This window comes from Chanodichthys erythropterus, chromosome 7, assembly GCF_024489055.1.
Source record: "Chanodichthys erythropterus isolate Z2021 chromosome 7, ASM2448905v1, whole genome shotgun sequence".
In the NCBI taxonomy this organism is placed as follows: Eukaryota; Metazoa; Chordata; class Actinopteri; order Cypriniformes; family Xenocyprididae; genus Chanodichthys; species Chanodichthys erythropterus.
Genome location: NC_090227.1, coordinates 40,716,789 through 40,737,504, shown reverse-complemented (window position 1 = coordinate 40,737,504; position 20,716 = coordinate 40,716,789). Strand labels below are relative to the sequence as shown.

At 36.7% G+C, this 20,716-nt stretch overlaps 1 protein-coding gene across 1 annotated transcript in view; it reads left to right on the top strand.

The window, feature by feature from the left end:
• tmem91 (transmembrane protein 91) overlaps positions 1-19,363 on the top strand; it is a 34,791-nt gene extending 15,428 nt beyond the window's left edge. Inside the window, exons 2-4 of the mRNA XM_067389439.1 lie at positions 4,354-5,772; positions 11,713-11,859; positions 15,571-19,363. Coding sequence (XP_067245540.1) covers positions 5,359-5,772; positions 11,713-11,859; positions 15,571-15,726 — 717 coding nt within the window. The 5' untranslated portion in view covers positions 4,354-5,358 and the 3' untranslated portion in view covers positions 15,727-19,363. The remainder of the gene's footprint in view (positions 1-4,353; positions 5,773-11,712; positions 11,860-15,570) is intronic.
• Positions 19,364-20,716: the final 1,353 nt, after the last annotated feature.

Below are 20,716 nucleotides of genomic sequence, written 5' to 3'. Positions count from 1 at the left end.
CAGCCATCTTCCAGGAGATTTTGGAGCACTTTATGCTTCCATCTGCTGACAAGCTTTATGGAGATGCTGATTTCCTTTTCCAGCAGGACTTTAGCACCTGCCCACAGTGTAAAAACCACTTCCAAGTGGTTTGCTGACCATGATATTACTGTGTGTTATTAGCCAGCCAACATGCCTGACCCCTGAATCTATGGGATATTTTCAAGAGAAATATGAGAAACAGTCGATTCAACAATATACAGATGATCTGAAGGCTCAATAGTGCCTCAGCAGTGCCACAGGCTGATCACTTCCATGCCACACTTCACTGGTGCTGTAATTTGTGCTAGGAACAAGTCATTTGCTGTAATATGTGCTGCTGACCAAGTATTGAGTGTACAAATGAACATACTTTAAAGAACTTGAACTTATCTGTTTTGAAAATCCATTTTTTGATTGATCTTAGGAAATATTCTAATATTTTGAGATACTGGATTTTGGACTTTCATGAGCTGTATGCTCTAATCATCAAAATTTAAAAAAAAAAAATTAAAAATAAAAAAACTTTTGAAATGTTTTACTTTACATGTAGGGAATCTAGAATATATGAAAGTTTCATGTTTAAAAATAGTTTACAATAAAAAAATGAACTTTTTCATGATATTCTAATTATATGACCAGCACCTGTATATACATAATTATAATATATTTTATAATATAATATATTTTGTGTATTTATATATACATAATATACACAGTACACACACATATTTTATGTAAACAAAGTTTTATTTTGGATGCAATGAATCGTTTGACGGCACTTTTCAGGAGACATGATCTCATAATCATTCTAATATGAAACAGAGATGCATTTTTTTCAAGATTATTTAATGAATAGAAAGTTCAAAAGAACAGCTTTTGTAACTTTGTAAAAGTCTTTACTGTCCTTTTAGGTAATTTAATGCATCCTTCTACATATATTAGGCAGAATGTTCAAGCTGCTCTCTTCAATATAATGAAATGGGGACCAAAAAAAAAAAAAAAGACAAAATGCACTATGAAAGAATCTGGAAAGTTATCCGTATGCATTGTGCACAATATTCACAATATAACTTTGTGTGAGGATGATGCAGAAATTATTCACTGAAAATCTTGCTTGATAGCTGTGGCCATCATTCACTTTCATTATATGGCAAAGAAGAGCTTGGGCATTCGGCTAAACTTCATTTGTGTTCCAAAGAACATTTTGAAAGCTGAGTAACTGATGACAGATTTTGGCTGAATCTCTTTATAGCATAATCCTTTATATTATATTCACACACGCTCTGCAGAGGGCAAATGATTGCCTTGAGCATATCGTTAAAATCAAAATTTAAATTGAATTTAAATAGCTTTTTTTCTAATGCGGTATTCTTGCATATCATTAATATTAAGTACGCTACCTCGTTTTATCAAAGTTTCAATTAACACTTAGTAGAATCCATTAACAACTAGTTTCAAGGATGCATCCTAAACCTAAATCCATTTACATACTAAATTACAAAATAATCAGCAATGCCTCAGGTAAATAACAGCTACATATGCCATTGACAGAGACGATGTCAGACTGGTGCAGACAAGCATGTAGAGGACTGATTGAAAACAGCACAAGGTTAGCAATGAGAGACAGACGCTCACCTCCACCAGATGCCTATCATTCTACGACCGTCATTCTGGTTTTTCAGGGGCTGACTGACTGACAGAGAGGCCCCTGGGAAATGTGACAGCAGATTCTGATCGGACCAAGTTGCTCTCTTTAACACCCACTGACTGAGACTCTTCAGCCAATGAATGATGAAATAAAGGTCTGCATCAAGGGTAATGCCATAGAATCTGAGACTCTTAAAGGGGTCCTTTATTATGATTTCACTTTTTAACTTTAGTTAGTGGGTAATGTTCTTTTATTTTGCTCAAATGCAAAGGGAGATATTTTCTTTTACAGAAATCGCTTTTTAAGGACTACAACAAACGGCTGGTAGGGACTACCATGAGCTTCTTCCCAGGTTTGTGACATCACAAACCCTAAATTTTACATAAATCCCAGCCCGAGAACGCACAACAAAGGGGGTGAGGCCATGTTGGGCTGCTTTAGAGAAGAGGAAGAGTTGTTGTAGTAGAGTGTTGTTATCATGCCGTCATTTTACGCCGGACTGCTTCACAAACGAGGGTCAATTCAACACTGGATTTGCACAAAAGATGAACATGCTAGTAGATGAGTTGAATCAACTCCACAGCAACTACATAAATTTATCCACTAACCATTCAGAAACGTCCAGTTTCATTGTAAAAGTTGTAACTTCTTCCTGAGTCTCTCCATCAGTGTCGACTCCGGTTTGAACAATGTAAGGCTGAACACCGTTACTGACAATCCTCATTTTGGCTGCGTGAGATTCTCCAGCTTTGTTGTTGTTGAGCAACGGAAGCATGAGCTGTTAAAGCAGGCTGATTTGCATTTAAAGGGACACACTCAAAAATGGCGTTGTGGGGTATTTTGAGCTGAAACTTCACAGACACATTCTGGGGACACCAGAGACTTATATTACATCTTGTGAAAAGGGGCATAATAGGTCCACTTTAATAGAAACTGTCAGATGGCACTTCTTTCACCCTTAAAGGTCACTGCAGTAAGGGGACACTACTCATAAGTGAGCAACTGAAGCTCTTCTCAAAGGCTTCTTTCACAAGACTGTAAAGATGATAGTCATTTTAAGGTAATTATTGCTTATTTTGTATCAAAACATGATCAAACATGTTGTACACAATCTACTACACACCTTCTGTGGTCTGATTGATAGTTCATACTTTTTAGTAAGTAAAAGCGTCTAAAATGTCCCCTTTCAAGCGGTGCGCATATAATTTTGCTGTACAATCTTTACTTTTTTTTTTATAAAGTAAACATTTATATTGTTATAAACCTTTAGATTGTTATATTTCAAGATAAACATTTACTGGACTGAAGCAGCTTAGGTTTCCATACATTTTTTTTTTTTAGAAAAATGTTCAAATGTGAGTATCAAATATAATACAACAATCATCATTGTGTTGCATTGCATTGGATTATATGTTTAAAAGCAATAAAAGCCGAGCATTTAAATATCCTCTTACTAAGACATTATAAGGAGATAGAGTGACAACTGATATTTATATACATTTTATGTAAGCAGTGTGCAATACTTGTATAAAGATCTCATCTTACAAGTATCTTACTTTTTGCCATATAAATATCATCTGCACCAAATTGCATTTTTTTTGCTCAGTTTGGGCCTCCTTGAGTGTGAGCTCCATATTCTCATATTTTAGAAGCCTGATATATCAAATATTATACTCAACAAATATGATACTTTTTATTATTAAGTATATAAGTATGGTGATCTCTATATTTAAACACACTATTGAATAAATTGTTTATAGCAAAACATGAATTAATGTTGGAGCAGCAAGCTTCTCTCCAATTCTTCTGGTTCAATAAAATGTCAAATTTATTTTTCTTTTATTTTTCAGTACGTTTGAGTGGCTGTAATTTACTTTTCACTTCAATGTTCAATATGCATCAGTAGATACTGTCACAAAAAAAGCATAACAATTTTACGCATTACAACATACAATGTATTCAAAAGAGTAATTGGTTAAGTAGAGGCTATCATGGGGAAGGAAAGCCGTCAGCAGTTGATAAATAATCTAAATGGCTCACTTCCTGATTACAAATGCGTCTGACTAACAGATTAAACAAGGTGAAGTGAATATCGTCACGTCATATGCTCCATTTCACCTTGACGGTCTTATATAACTATGCATTCGTCCAGGTGTTTACACTGGAAATATCTTTTTATGAATACATCGCCTAGAGCTGCAGACCTCTGCTGGACCTCAACCCCTTCTCTCCGGCGATAGATTCAGATGGCAGTTCTGAGGCTGTTTTTAGGTGAGGGCCACAGAGATTTGTATGCAGAGCAAGTAAGTGGACTAGATGACGTGTAACGCATCATGAGGGTGTGCTCTTGAACCGTCATGCCCATCTAACATTTTTAAAGGGAACTTGGGCCGCTGCCCTCTCACTGCAGACCATATTTCCAAACCAACGAGCCCTTCTGCCCTCTCACTGATGCTCTTTGCCTTTGAGACAGACGTGCTCCCTGGAATAGAGCGCTTAGAAGTGTTCAGAGGCAGATGTCGAGTTCATTAGTGACCGTTCCTTGGCACATACCATCCTGCCACTCAAGCATTACAGCAGACTGGTCTTATAAAATAGAGACACTTGGGGATCACTTATCGAGAGCTTTTCTGTGTGCACTAAAGTTAAATGCTATTTCTGACTCTGTTCTCTTCTTTTGGCAGCCCAGTCCAAGTGCCAACATGAGAGGTGAGAGGTGCCAGACACGGCTCTGAGAGACTTCACTCGGCTGGGAGAGCGTGGCGTATTAAAAATACAGGTCCCCACATGAGCTTTCTGGTCTCGGCTAGTGCTATAAATCAATACCCAAGCACTCTGATTTCTTCATCAAGACATTTCTACTCGGCTACAAACGGAATGGGTTTCTTGAGCGCTTGCTGACCAGAAGCCGCACTCCAGAGGATACTATTTTTGTGGACGTCTGAAGTCTATTTCACACTACGGCTCTGAAAGAACACCGGGAGACAAAAACGATATATTTATATATATATAGGTGCATAGCTGTTAAAACTGATATGTCTTTCAACCACCTGTCAATGTTCTTTTTTTGAACTTCCTTCAAAGATTTTGGCACTTCAGAGAATATTCCTATCAGCTTTGGTCTGTCTAAATCGCAGCTATTTTTATTCCACTACATATTTAGATAAAAAGTCTCCCATTACAGAATTCTGTTCAAAACATTTCAGTCCTCTCGTCTGAATGGGTGAGAGCAGAAGGGAGGTTCACGCTTAAAATCCTCACAGTTTCACAACCTGTCTACAGTGGGTTGCTAATCACGGTGTTCCATCATCAGAAATGACTTCCATCTTTTTTTTTCATGCAAAATGAAGCACATTAGCATATTTATGGGCTGAGATATAACCAATCGTGTACAACGTGCTACATGGATCTTGCATTCAGTCATCAAGCAAAGGAACAAATGGCTTCTGACATGTGAAGAAAATGGAATATTCAAGAGCTTCACGCACTTAAACACATGCACTAGATGGAGGAGATGGAGGAGCGTATGAGTTAATTTCCCTGCTTGTATCTGTGTGAAATCAACCAAAAAGTCTTCAATTTAAACTGCTGTGTTACTGCTTTCATATAAATGACACATTCTTAAAAATACAACTCTGGGCCAGATCAGCCAGAAAGCATTAGTTGATGTCAAATCCAGAACTCTCAAAATGGAGAATTTGGATGAACTAGAACATCCATTATTGGGCGACAGCCCCAAAAACTCAAGAGCAACAGCCACCAGTGGAGGTGGACTGTTCAAAGGCATATTGATGAGAAACGAGGAGGACAAAAGACCGCCCCCTCTGGACTGGAGAAATTATTGCAGTTCTACAGATATTCAACAGCAGCAGCTACTGGATCCGTGTTCATTGCCTAGCACTCTAGAGACTCTTTATCCTCCTACTACCATTTGGGCCGCTGCTGACTCCCTGGGCATCCACAGTAAGGAGTACCTGGAAACCACCTTTGTGGACATTGGACCTGGTTCACCATTGGAAAGGAAGTTGCTGGCAGAGACAAGAGATGTTCATAGTGTATCCTACAGCATTGAAGATGGGGATGACCTTTTGCCAGACTTTGAGGTAAGGCTTTTCCTCCTGAATACAATAAATGGGTGTTTCTTAACCCTTGTGCAAGCTTATGGGCATTTTTGTCCATTTCAGTTTTGTTTTTTGTTATAAGTGTGCCTTTGTTAATGCCAACTACATGAATTTTGGCTCAGGTGTTTATTTTTATTGGAATTTTAATATCTTTAATATTTTTATCCTCATTTCCTTCAAAAAATCGATTTTACAAAAAATACTCACACTTAAGGACCCTAAGGACAAAAATGTCCATTGAAACCCATTAAAACTGCGATTTTTTAACCCAGGGCCATTTGACTATAAAATGATACAATATTTGCAAATAGGCATTCATTGTATCGGCAAGGCTTCAAATTTTACATTTTTGCCATTTTTTACTAGATTGTGCCATATTTTCAAATTTGGCATATAAAAGAAATACTCGCTTTATTTGTGTTTTCTGCTCATGCATATTATAGAGTCAATTTGAAAAATAATACAGCTATATTGTGTGGGTATGTTGGTAAGGATGTCAGAGTGTAGTTTGCATGTGTTTACTGACAATTTAATGTGTGTAATTAGTTTGAAAGAAATTATATTGTACTGGCAATCAAAATTCCCACTCCATGTATGAGTCACACCCTTGGCAGGGTCATAGGGCCATGTGAAAACTATGAAAAAGGTCAAAGAAGGTTAATGAGCTTTTCTTTTTTGACCAAACATGCATCTTAACCCTTGATTGCACTTTTTCACTTGTTATTGTTTTACAAGGTACGCTTGAATTTGAAGTACAAGTTTTTGGACATGGACATTTTTGTCCATTTTGCACCTATGTGTAACTTTTTTTTTGATGCACAACAGTTAAAAAAAAGTCGCTGTTTGGATTTAAATAGGCAAATGCTTAAGAGTCTATGATTGGATCATTATTGCAGTGATTATTATGTTTCTAGCATGTTATATGTTTGCTGCCAGTTAATTGGCACCAGTGTTTAGCTTTTCATTTCTTAAACAACCATGTAGGAAGACACAACATGGCCATATTACAGGATGACAAAGCCAAGATTCATCAGGCTCAAACTGTGAAATAATGGTTGGGAAGGAGCATGGAGAATCATTTTCGCACAAGAATTGGCACCTCTGAGTTCAGACCTTGTATTCACTCAAAGTCTTTGGGATGTGCTGGAGGAGACTTTACAGAGTGCTTGACTCTTGCATTCTCAATACAAGATCTTAACCAAAAAGATGTCTTCCTACATATTTTTTTGTAAAAAATTAAAAGCTACACACTCCATCAATTGGAGTTAGAAGAACCATTGCCAAACATATAACATGCAAGAAACAATAATCATAGCAATAATGATCCAATCATAGACTCTTAAAGGCGCAGTAAGCAATATCTGAGAAACAGTTGATAATGGATTATATCAAGCACCACAACACACTTGTAGCCAATCAGCAGTAAGGGGCGTGTCCAGTATATTGCTGGACAGTATATACTGAATGTTTAATTAAATATGGTTTGTGCTCATTTCACTTAAAAAAGAAAAAAATCATTATTTTTATAATGCAGATTCATAGTTTAAGATTGAAAGTATGAGACAAGGGTAAATAATACAATTAATACATTTGAAAAGTAGCAAAAATAAACAATTACAAAAAAGTTCCCTTACATACAATACCATTCAAAAGTTTGGGGTCAGTAAGATTTTTTCTCAAATAATACTTTTACTCAGCAAGGATGCATTACATTGGTCAACAGTGACAGTAAAGACTTCTACAAAAAGATTTCAAATGCTGTTTATTCATCAAAGAATCCTGAAAAAAGTATTGCAGTTTCCACACAAAAAAGTATTAGATTTATATAAAATATTTCTGAAGGATCGTGTGACAGGAGACTGGAGTAATTCAACTTTGCCACCTCAGGTATTAATATAATTTTAAGATATATTAAACCAGAAAGGTTATTTGAAATATTAATAAAGTTTTGCAATATTACAAAACATGATAAATCTTAGAGACCCCATTCTTTTGCCTGTCATTGTTTTCAGCCTGTTGGTTTCCTCTCAATTTGGTCTGTGGTGGAAATGGCTGGTTGTTTTCCCTCATTTCGTTCTTCTTGTTGTAGTTGAACTCTGAAGAGAAGAGTGAACTGAGTTCATGCCAAGTCACTCTCTGTTTACTGGTATCGCAGTTGCTGATTCACAGTCCAAATCCTCATAGCTTCCTGCATTTGAAAAATAGAAAATCACCTAGCTGCTAAGCCCTGCATTTCTTCTAATGCTCTGGATATTGCAGCACAAATGTGGAATTCAAATGCTGTACAGTCAGGGATAGATGAATGAGCTTTTAAATTGAAAAATCAACCTGCATGAATAGCAGTGGGGGATGTGGAGCGCGGACACTGGCCTTCAAACCCAGCGTGATTATTGAAAGCTCTGTGTCCACTGGCGTGTGAATAATAATGCCACTATGCTGATGAGCTCCATGCCAACTTCTATTTCATACACCAGCAAACAAGGTGGAAAAAGCCAAGATTCAGATTACAGATTCAGCTTACCCACTAATCATTTTGATCGATGGCTATAAAAAGGTGTTTCTTTACCTTTGACAACCAAGAACATATCAACGCATCAGACCATTTATGTCTGTCAAAAAACTGACACGATTTACTTTCCGCCACCACATGCAGCTCAAACAAAACATACTCAAACACTTAGCATTCTGCGTCAGAGCACAAAAGCATTCCTCTGAAAAGCAGCTTGTCACATAGCACAAACACTCGGTCCCTTTAAAAGAGCACTTGAGGTTCTCTCTGTCAGCACTGATTACACATGCTGTCATGCCATCAGGGCTTTTCATCAGGAGGTCAAGTGTAAAACTGCTGCCATTAAAATATTTAAAAACCTGTTCTGAGCAGAGGCATTTCTAACAAAGAGGAGAAACCACTGAGTCCGGCAAGACTGGAGCAAGTGACTGTAGTGTTTCGTGAGGATCTGCTCTGCTATGACACATCATTAATAAAATATTATTCTATTTAAATACCAGAAGGCGCTTAAAAGTGATGTGGGACATGGTAACATGATTGCAAGGCTACTCTTTTAAATATTCATAAGCCTTTATTTCAGATGGCTGTGAGGTTTACGTATAATTTAAAATGCCCCGTGAGATCTCAAGCTTTCATTCCTGACCCTTTGACGGGAACCTGACCACTGTTAAAGATACTTTGAAACTGTGGCTAGACTAGTTGCAAACAGTTTACATGTAATCAGATTCCGTACATTAAAGGATTAGTTCACTTCCTGGAATTTTCTCCATATAGTGACTTGACTGGGGTTCAGCGGGTTGAAGGTCCAAATGTCAGTTTCAGTGCAGATTCAAAGGGCTCTACATGATCCCAGACGATTAATATGTGTCTTGTTTAGCAAAATGATCGGGCTTTTGTAGTGCTCTGCGATGCGCCACGCATTACGTAATCACATTGGAAAGGTCACACGTGACGTAGGTTGAAGTACCTTGGTAGGGTGAAAAACTCCATCTCTTTTTCTCCTCCAACTTCAAAATCGTCCGACATTGTACCTTTTTTGTAATGGGTGTTTGACTTAGTCTTTGCATGTTTGCTTTTTAAACACTGGATTGTCACATCCGCCTACGTCACGCATGACCTTTCCAACATGATTGCGTAATGCGTGGCACATCACAGAGCAGTGCAAGATGAGCATTTGTGGTTAAAAAGTATATACATTTTTTTTTTTTTAAAGAAAATTACAGATTTTTTCGCTAGATAAGACCCTTGTTCCTCGTTTGGGATTGTGAAGAGCCCTTTGAAGCTGCACTGAAACTGACCTTTATTGATTTTCCCTAATTCATCTTTTCTATTTTTAATTTTTTTTTAATACAACATGTCTGTGTTTTTCTCCCACCACCCACGTAAAAATCCCCGGCCGAACTACCTAAAGTTTTTTGATGAACACCAAGGTCATGTGATTTAATTGCCATCCGAATCCACATCTCTAAGTTTACAAGAAGAGATCAATTCAATATTCACTGTTTAAATCCCTTTTGACCACTGCAGAGCACCGTACGGTAACTGTGCAGCTACACTTTTATTACTGAAATGCTGTAAAATATTTACAAGAACAATACTTCATAACCGCTGTTAAGAAACAAAAATGAGAAAGAGAAGAAAAACACGTAAACATTTCAAATGGGTCATTATTATGGAAGCAACAGGTATGCAATACATTTTTAAAATATGTATTATGTACAATTATAAACATTAAGAATATAAACCAAGCAGTATTATATTTACCTTATGTAAATAAGAGGTTGCATTAAATTATTTCTGCTAATTTCCACATTTTTAAAATGACATTCATCATTTTGAAAGGTAAAATGCAAGACAGAAAACCATTTTAACTAATATATAAATAATGATAATCACAAAACTCACTCCTCTACCATAAACAAATCACTATCTGAATGCATGAGTCACTGAGGTGCCATGCAAATTTATTTTTACAGACATCCACATGAGAAACAATTACCATCTTAATAGGGCTTTAGACATTTGGAAATATGTAAATGCCAGACTGATTAGAGTAGTACACCTAATGTTAGTTTTAGTGTTGTGAATTTGCTTCAAAATGTACACAAATATGCTTTTACTTTTGTAAGACTATTCATGTGATTCAGAAATATAACTGACGTATCTCGTGACCTTTACTAATTATTACTGATTCTAGAAGTCTAGACGAATATAATTCAAACCTGGAAGACTCTGGCCGTGTAAAGTTCTTGCTATTTTCATGTTCATGTAACAAAATGTTCAATGCACTTAATGTTGTTGACAGACTAGAATCTATTTTTTCTCTTTGTATTATTATTTTTTTTACAATATTTTCTACTCAGATCTATGTAATAAATGAGTTTGGTCAAAAGTAATGAAGAAGTAGTCAGATTATACAGACAACAATTTTTGTCATGCAATTTGGAATCAGTAATACCACAAGTTACCCTTTTCAAAATCTGCACTACAGGTCTTTTTCAAGTTGGAGCACAAAAACATTAAAATGGAGGGTTAAAATGAATCAGTTAATAATTTATTTGATCAGTAATTCATTTTTTACTCACAATGCATCTGACTTCTCAATGCTACACAGGAGACAGGACAGAGTGTGTTTTAATATTGCCTCTGCTCACAGCAATGCAATAAAATTTGATGAAAAATACTGCAATATAGCATTTTGTCATGCTACACTGCTTTATATTTGTTGCATCAAGCTAGTTGCATCATGCTTCTAGTAAGTTACTGTTCAAAACTGAACCTGACTGGGTTATTTGGTGTACAGTGGAAAGCTTTAGATGCTTGCAAGTGTCATTTTTTCCTTTTTCCCATACTTTTTTAGTCCATGAATCCTTTTTGTGTAGAGAAGAAGTCAGTGAAGTACAAAATACATAATGTGCATCTGGAGGATGTAAACACTATGGTTGTAGAGAAAGTGAAATGAGCAGAGTTGTCAGACACACAAGACACAAATTGAAAACACAGCTCTTTTTCTGAAACATGAGTCAGAATCTGCCTGTAGGCAGCACAACTAGTGAACATTTGGCATAACCTCATTCAGTCACATTATCTTACAGGAACCAGAAAAACCTGCAACAGATACATTTATACAGCACAGCAAAAGTAAACGCAAATCATTGCTTTTTTAGGATAAAAATTGCATTTTCTTAGTAAAGCAATTTATATAATCTACAATTTTAGACTTAGTCATAGCCCTCAAACTCCCTTTCACAGGATCCTATGAAGAATTAAGTACAACATACAATAATAAATTAATAAAACTTTTATCCCATGACAGATTCAATTAATTTCTGACCAGTAAATCATTTCCATTGACATTATATAACATGCAACCTCTCTGGACTTGTGCTGATGATTGTGAAATTTACCCACAGGACTCCTCCAGCGATGATTTCAGTGATACAGACAGTGAGAGCAACTTTCCCATCATGATCCCTCAAGATTACCTGGGCCTGGCTTTCTTCTCCATGCTCTGTTGTTTCTGGCCTCTGGGCATTGCTGCGTTCTATCTTTCCCAAAAGGTACTGGGCCATTCTCTTGGGCTTTTGTTGGATTGTGGATATATAACTCTGGTTACACTTTATTTTACAGTGTGTGCATTTACAGTGTATTTACCCAAGAAAGCACTGTTAATATAAGGTAACAACATGAGTCAAAGGATTAGTTCACTTTAGAATTCAAATTTCCTGATAATTTATTCACCCCCATGTCATCCAAGAAGTTCATGTCTTTCTTTTTTCAGTCGAAAAGAAATGATGGTTTTTGAGGAAAACATTCCAGGATTTTTCTCCATATAGTGGACTTCAACAGTTACCAACGGGTTGAAGGTCCAAATGACAGTTTCAGTGCAGATTCAAAGCGCTCTACACGATCACAGATGAGAAATAAGTGTCTTATCTAGCAAATGCTCATCTTGCACTGCTCTGTGATGCGCCACGCATTATATAATCACGTTGGAAAGGTTGCGCAGCCAGAAGTACCACGTTATGGTGAAAAAGTCTCATTTTCTCCTCCAACTTCAAAATCGTCCAACATCATTGTTTTACCTCTTTTGTAAAGGCCGTTTAACTTATTCTTTGCACACTTAGACACTGGACCTTTCCAATGTGATTACGTCATGCGTGGCACATCGCAGAGCAGTTCAAGATGAGCATTTGTGGTTTAAAAGTATATCATTTTTTTTTTTAGAAAACGACAGATCGTTTTGCTAGATAAGACTCTTATTCCTCGTCTGGGATCATGTAGAGCTCTTTGAAGCTGCATTGAAACTGACATTTGGACCTTCAACCCATTGAACCCCAGTGAAGTCCACTATATGGAGAAAAATCCTGGAATGTTTTCCCTTAACCCCTTAACTGTCACCCCCACTTTTTTTTTTAGACAAGAAAATGCACTATCCAAACTTAAATGGTTGTAATTCAAGCATACTTTGGAGTATAGACAAAAGGCTGGTCTTGTTTTAAAGATGAAATTTGGCAGATTATTGTAGATGTTAAAAAACTTATGTAAGTGAAACAGAAAAAAAGTTATAGAAGTTTGTTTATAAAAATGTAAAATATAAAAATATAATATTTTATATTTTACATAAAATATATATTTTACAAAACAAGTTTTACTCTAAAGCTGCAAGGAAATCAAAGCCAAAAATCTGAACAAGTTGTGTTCCACATTTCAGGTTGATATCTCAAAAAATGAGCTTTCAGTAAGATTTTGTTTGGGCGCAGTACCACACTTTTTCACTAGATGACAACCAAGCTCCATTACTGACCATATAAAGGCGCCTCCATTTCCATATATGGTTTGAGTGATCTGAACCATATATTTCCATTATTTTCATACAATTTATGAAGTAGACATCCTATATAGAAGTAGTATGGGAATTTTGGCAGAATTTGATATGAATTCAGCCTCTAATAAACATAAAAATAACATGTATGTAGGCCTAGGTTATAGATCGGCGCCACAATCATAAATGTATTTTTTTTCCTATTAAAAACATTTTCAGACCTTTTTTTTCTCAAAAAATTGAATGGATGTTATCTTTTGAACTCTTGGCATGAAAACAAACATGTTTCAACCAATCTTTAATGATTTTTCATGTTCATTGCAATTTCAAAATAAAGGTCTGAACATGCCTTATGAGTATGAAAATATGCTTGTTGCAAATTGATAAATTACTGCTCCTATGTAATTTATTTTGGAAATCAGTCACCAAATATGTAAACTAGAGATTCTAAGCTTTCAAATGATATATAGTTTGTCAAGATTAGTTTAGGTTTAGTATAGAATATTACTGTTTTAAATATGTAATGGCAAACGTCCCACCTGTGGGACGGTGACAGTTAAGGGGTTAAAAACCTTAATTTCTTTTCGACAGAAAAAAGAAAGACATAAACATCTTGGATGACATGGGGGTGAGGAAATTATCAGGAAATTTGAATTCTGAAGTGAACTAATCCTTTAAGGTAAGGTTTAGGGGTAGGTCCAGGGTTACAACCTAGTTATAACCCAGTTATTGTAATTGCTGTAGTCACTACATAGTATGTACATGTGGAACAGGACTGTAAAATAAAGTGCTACCATAATTCTTGTTATTCATACAACAATGTTTGCATATCAATACTTAAATACAGAAGTAGGTGACTCTCAAATACTTGTCTCTCAACAGACTCTTGATTGACAGCACTGTTATCATTATCCTTTACTCTTAACCTTATATATTTTATGAACATAAGGAATTTTAAAGTCATTCATGTCCTTCAATAAAATATTGTAAAAATGGTAGATGATACATGGGGGAAAACAGATTAGAATGCCAACTAATGGAGAGGACGAGAAAAAAGACAGGAAGAAAGAGGACACAACCCATGAATCATACACTTAGAAGTCCATTAAATAGAGGACTGCAGCAGTCCTGCATAGTGCCTGATAATAACATCACATCTAGTTTCTTTAAATACATTTTGACTATACAGAATGTGACTATCATCCAAATGTCAGACAGACAGATAGATAGACAGACAGACTTAAAAAGCAAAATTAAAGAATGAACTGGTGTGACGTCATTTTGAACAAAACCAGGCCAAAACGAAGTTCGAAACAGCTTGTCAAAGCAAACTTTCTAGAGTGCTTTGCTGGTAAACACCTTCGTACTAACATTGGTCCGTGGCGATTGTGTAATAGGTAGGTGCGGCTCTGAGGCTTTGACGTATTTGTCTGCGAGTAAAAACATGAACACACTGGAGAGCAGCATTATACTAGAAAATGTAGTTGTGAATCAAATTGAAAGAGACACTGACACTGTTTTTAATGTTTAATACTGTAAAGATGCTTGCTTTTAAACAAACAGTCTAGTGTATGAAGTTGTATATAAATAAACGTGACCTGACTTGACTAGAATGCCGAATTACAGAAGAACTTGGTCATAAGTATAACAGGGGCTTTAGTGAGTTAGTGGACAGATGATTAGGCAGATAGATTGATATAAAGATGCACTAACAGACAGACTTGTTTATTGTTCTGTGTCTAAAGGGCAAAAGGGCAAATGGACTGAAAGTGGCAGAGATTAGCAGAAAGCTCAGGGCAAGATCTCTTTTGGGAGTGAGTGTGGACATTATGGAATTACACCTGAGGGTTTAGGCAGGATTACACTGAGATTTGCAGGATTATGCCACCAGCAAATCAAAATGGCACACATAAGTCAAGGCACTTGCATTATTCAGCTTTCTTGTCTCATACTCAGGCAGCACTCAGTCGGACCATTTCCTGACTGCCTGATGCATATCACACACAAAACTCGAAAGCTGATTGGTCATCTTTACAAAAGGTGTTTTTGTGTGTTTTGGTATTAGTAAACAACGTGAAGCAACTTTTATTATTCTGTTCAAGCACCTTTTCAATGGCGGTGGCACTCCAGACGTTCAGCCCACATAGCTGACAAGACTCTGATCAATGGATTTCATTCAGACTTTAATTAGTGTCATAATGAGAGGCCGCTGGTGATTGATTTCCAATAGAGCACGGGGTGTTGTCTAAAATGAGGGGATCAAAGGTGAAAGGAGAAGAGAAAGGAATAAAAGAGAGGATAGTGTAATGACGGAAAACACGTATGCCTTTGACCATTCCTGCTTGGAAAGCTAATTGCTGCCGTCATACGGTAAACAACCTCGAGAGAGCAAAGGGATGTCCATCATTCATTATGATTAATGCTACTGTTTACCTTCTGTCTCCAGACGAACAAGGCATCAGCACAAGGAGATTTCCAGGGTGCCAGCGCGGCATCTCGGCAGGCTCTGTGGCTCTCTATCCTTTCAATCGTCTTTGGCATCATCACTTACACCTGTGCCATTGCTGCCCTGATCTCCTATCTGTCTGGGAAACCACCTTAAAGACTACTGCATTGGTATCCTCTCTCGAATCTTCCAGAAACACGCCTCCCTGATTCCTAATCACACAAACCTCTGCTCTTTACATACTCACATTCATCTACACCTGTAATAAGTACATTCGTTCCTCAGAGACGGCACCTTTGTAACATTTTCTGCAACTTCACTGTGGTCATATTAGAGTCTGAAGCTCAGTAGAACAAGGAGATGTTTCAGATCGTAACTGTGCATTAGATTAGAAAAAAATCAAGTCATTTGGAGAGAGGGTAGATTAGTATTTGGGCAAAAAAAAAATGATCAGAAAGAGAGACCTGCACTCTGTCCTGGCGCTTGTGTATAACAGGGGAGGGAGTGACTGAGGCCTAAGGGTTTTTTAGAAGGGAACTTGACAAGGACAGCGAGATCAGGAGATCACAACGGACTTGGCTGTGAAACAGCAGGACTTGCCCTCTGAGGCACATGACTCGAGCAAACTGGGTCATTTTCTATCTGAGCTCTGAAGCTGGTCATTGAACCACTCTCCAAACTGAAAACACCACCGTAAATGACTTTAGAACTCTGTTAGATAGAAAACAGGTTCAAGTAAGGCAAATGTTCATATGCGATGGGAAAAATACACACATATATACTTCAGCTTCCACTGAGTCATGCTGTTATGAGAAGCTTCTTCTGCAGGACTCTATTCATAGCTTGATAAATGTAGACTCTTCATTTTTCCACCCACCAACAAAACTGTCACTTCATATGACTCAGCTAAACCATACCTGCAAACTCCGGACTGGTGAAAAAGGTGATGAATCGGTCATTTATAAATGATTTTATATCTTCCATATAATTGGTCTGAACAAAAATGGCAGATTGAAGATGCAAAATCACTCTCTGGCAGTAGGTGGCACTTATGGAAAAGCAGAAATACAGCGGTTACCCCTGTGCACAAAGCAGCGCTTATAAACACCACTGTGTGTACAGAGGTAGGACGAAAAGAAAATGACATTGAAATGTTTTTGAAGACTGTTCCCTAGAGATACATTCATATAAAGTGAAGCTTGTTCTGCAGGAATATTCTTAGCTTGATAAATGTAGATTCAATTTTTCTACCTACTAACAAAACACCTATGATTCAGCTAAACCATACCTGCAAACTCTGGACAGGCAAAAAAGGTTACAAATTTAAGAAACAGCATTCTCATAATTGAATAGAAATACGTGTTGTTTTGGTAGAAATGTTGTTTGAAACAACACTAATGTCTATAGTAACAGCCTAAGCTGTAAAATGACCATAAAATCAATTATTTAAACAATTCTTATGAGTCAAAATTATAAGTGATTATGTATTTTATATAATTGGTCTGAACAAAAAGTGCAGACTGGCTGTATGAAAATGCAAATTCACTCCCTGACAGTAGGTGGCGCTTATGGAAAATAAAAATACCTCAGTAAACAAAGCAATGATGCAATAACAAATGCCAGTTTGCAATATCAAGCAGCATAACCAGTGTTGGGTATGTTACTGTAAAAAAGTAATTCATTACTATTAATTACATCTTCAACAGCCAAATTAGATTACTGTGTCAGTTACTCTCTCTCTAGAAAGTGTGGCATTACTTATTATTACTAATTACTTTTTAAATCCCATTTCAACCTCGACCAGTTGAACAAAGTATTTAAAGGGAGAAGGTTGCATTAAAAACATACATTTTACGTTAAATGTTTGTTAAATCCACTATTGTTTTATACAGAATTGTTCTATGTAGTCTATACTGTATTTAATGCAATTACACCAGAAGTAACTAATTAAATTACAGAAAAATTAAGAGTAATCTCTTACTTTACTAGGGAAAAGTAATTCAATTACAGTAATCAATTACTTAGTAATGCATTAGCGTAATGGATTGTTTTTGTACAGCTAAAAATAACTGCAAGTGAAAGACACTGGAAGCCAGTAATATTCAAATTACAAATGGTTCTTACATTAAAAATAAGGTGAATAAACCCCACTGTATTAAGCATTATACGAAGATTGAATGAAAAGGAAATGCCATCAAAAGTTTCTGAAGACAGTCATTCCCTTCAGAGATACATTCAAATAAATAAATCCACCCAAAGGTGACGAGTTTGCAGGTATGTTAACATGATAGTCATACTTTATATTCATACTGAGCTACTAAGCATATAACATGTACATTTTGTAGATGTGAACTAAAGGTTATTGGCCTGTCTTGGCAGTCATTACCTTGAAGCTGCATTCGTGTGATTGAAGGCATGCACTTGAGGTCATGAAATCCACTTGGCTAAAAGGGGATTCTGGGATATAGGAAGCTCAAAACTGGAGTGGGTGACATTTTGTACCACAGTGAGTCTGCATGGGCACTCTTTATTTTGTTGTAGCACTGTACTAATACTACAATCCCTTTTGTGGGTCTACGTTTCGCCTTGATAACCCTAGAGGTGAGTGATAAGCAGTGCCAAACAACGCTTTGACTGAAGTGCTTTAATCTCTGAGTATAAAACACATTACATCACTTTTCTCAAACTTTCAAATCCATTTGCATTCATACACAATTAATGGCACTACCATTTTAATCAGGATTATTTCTGTTTGTAAACAATCTGCTCATTAATTTGACTTCTGAACTGTTAACACAATCCATACAACAGATCTGTCTAGACTGATCTAGTATCAGTATACAGATGCACCCAGGATTCCCTAACCTAGACAATATATAAATGCCAGAAATACACTACTGTTCAAAAGTCTCTTTAAATAAATGAACACTTTTATTCAGCAAGGATACGCTAAATTGATCAAAAGTGACAGTAAAGACAATCTATTTCAAATAAATGCCATTCTTTTGAACTTTCTATTCATCAAAGAATTTAAATATTAAGCAGCACTATTTTCAACAATTAACAGTGTAATTAATAAATAAGAACTGTTTCTTGAGCAGCAAATCAGCATATTAGAATAATTTCTGAATGATCATGTGACACTGAAGACTGGAGTAATGATGCTGAAAATTCAGCTTTGAATAAATTACATTTTAAAGTATATTCAAATAGAAAACATTTTTAAAAAATACAATGTAATAATATTTCACAATATTACTTTTACTGTATTTTTGATCAAATAAATGAAACTCTTTCTAAAACATTTTTTTTTTTTTAAATCCTACAATCAACCCTAAACTTTTGAACAGTAGTGTACATTATAGAGAAAGTCTACATTCAAATATCAAGTGCATGAAACTACAATCAGAAAACAACACTATGTAATTTAAAGGTTGAAATGTGCCCTGCTCCAAAAGATTAAAGCCACAAAACAGCAGTCAGCATAAACTGCCTCGGCAGGTGCCCTTCAAGCTCCCTGCAGTTAGAAACTGGGTCATATCATGGTAGGAAATGATGTACTACTTTTACAACAAGCTGCCCCATCGAGCAGAGGAGAGGAGCGATAGCACAGCCCCCTCCGGTCAGTGATCATAGAAGAGCACCACAAACAGTCCTGTGCTTGATTCTCACTACAGTAATACAGACATCTGAGAGCAACACAAGTCTCCTCTCCTGTCATTATGTAATTCCTCTACATTAATCTTGTGTAAATGTGTATGTAAATTTCGCTGGTACCTGTTATGAACAAATAAATGCACTTGATTGAAAATTTAATTTGGATTTGCCTTTGGAATGTTTGTGATTGCATTGTTGTGGTGGAAACTAAGAGCCAACATGTTTTAATGATACTCATTACAACACACATCTCTAGAGAAACGAAATGGAACATCAAGCACAACTGTGGTGAGCAGCAATTAATGATAATGCATATTAATATACCATGTATTAATTTCCTCACTGATCCAGTTTATAGTCGGAAGCCTCTAACACGGTTCCCAAGGCTATATACTTAAATTGCTATTTGAGTTACACACAAATAAAGCAGCATTATTGTCTATTTTACTTAATATGACTCTCCTGAGATCTCAGACATCCAGTTATTTATTAGCCATTTCAGGACAGAAACTACAACAGCTGGGTAGCAATATGGCTATTTACAATGCATCTTTATTTTTTTATTATTAGCTGGGCATAAAAACACTTTGTTTTTCTTCATTATGGCACCAAAGACAAATTAATAGGGTACGAGCTAGAAAATACAAGCTTGAAATAATAAAAATAGCATCAATATCTCTGTAAAGCTTTGTGGGTGAAAGCATGTAGGCTGGGTCATCATAACACACTCATATATTATGCATACGAGTCAGAAAATCCTCCAGTTTTAGCATACTATAATTCACTGTTATATATACACCGATCAGGCATAACATTATGAGCACTGACAGGTGAAGTGAATCACACTGATTATCTCTTCATCACGGCATCTGTTAGTGGGTGGATATATTAGGCAGCAAGTGAACATTTTGTCCTCAAAGTTGATTTGTTAGAAGCAGGAAAAATGGGAAAGCGTAAGGATTTGAGCGAGTTTGACAAGAGCCAAATTGTGATGGCTAGACGACTGGATCAGAGCATCTCCAAAACTGCAGCTCTTCTAGGGTGTTCCTGGTCTGCAGTGGTCAGGATCTATCAAAAGTGCTCCAAGGAAGGAACAGTAGTGAACCGGCAACAGGGTCATGTATAAAGCATGTACAAGGCTCACTGGAGGATGGCCCGTGTGGTCCGATCCAACAGACGAGCTACTGTAGATCAAATTGTTCAAGAAGTTAATGCTGGTTCTGATAGAAAGGTGTCGAATACACAGTGCATCACAGTTTGTTGCGTATCGTGCCGTAGACCAGTCAGGATGCCCATGCTGACCCCTGTCCTCCACTGCTGAAAGAGCCAACAGTGACACGTGAGCATCAGAACTGGACCACGGAGCAATGGAAGAAGGTGTTCTGGTCTGATGAATCACATTTTCTTTTACATCACGTGGATGGCCGGGTGCGTGTGCTTCTCTTACCTGGGGAACACATGGCACCAGGATGCACTATGGGAAGAAGGC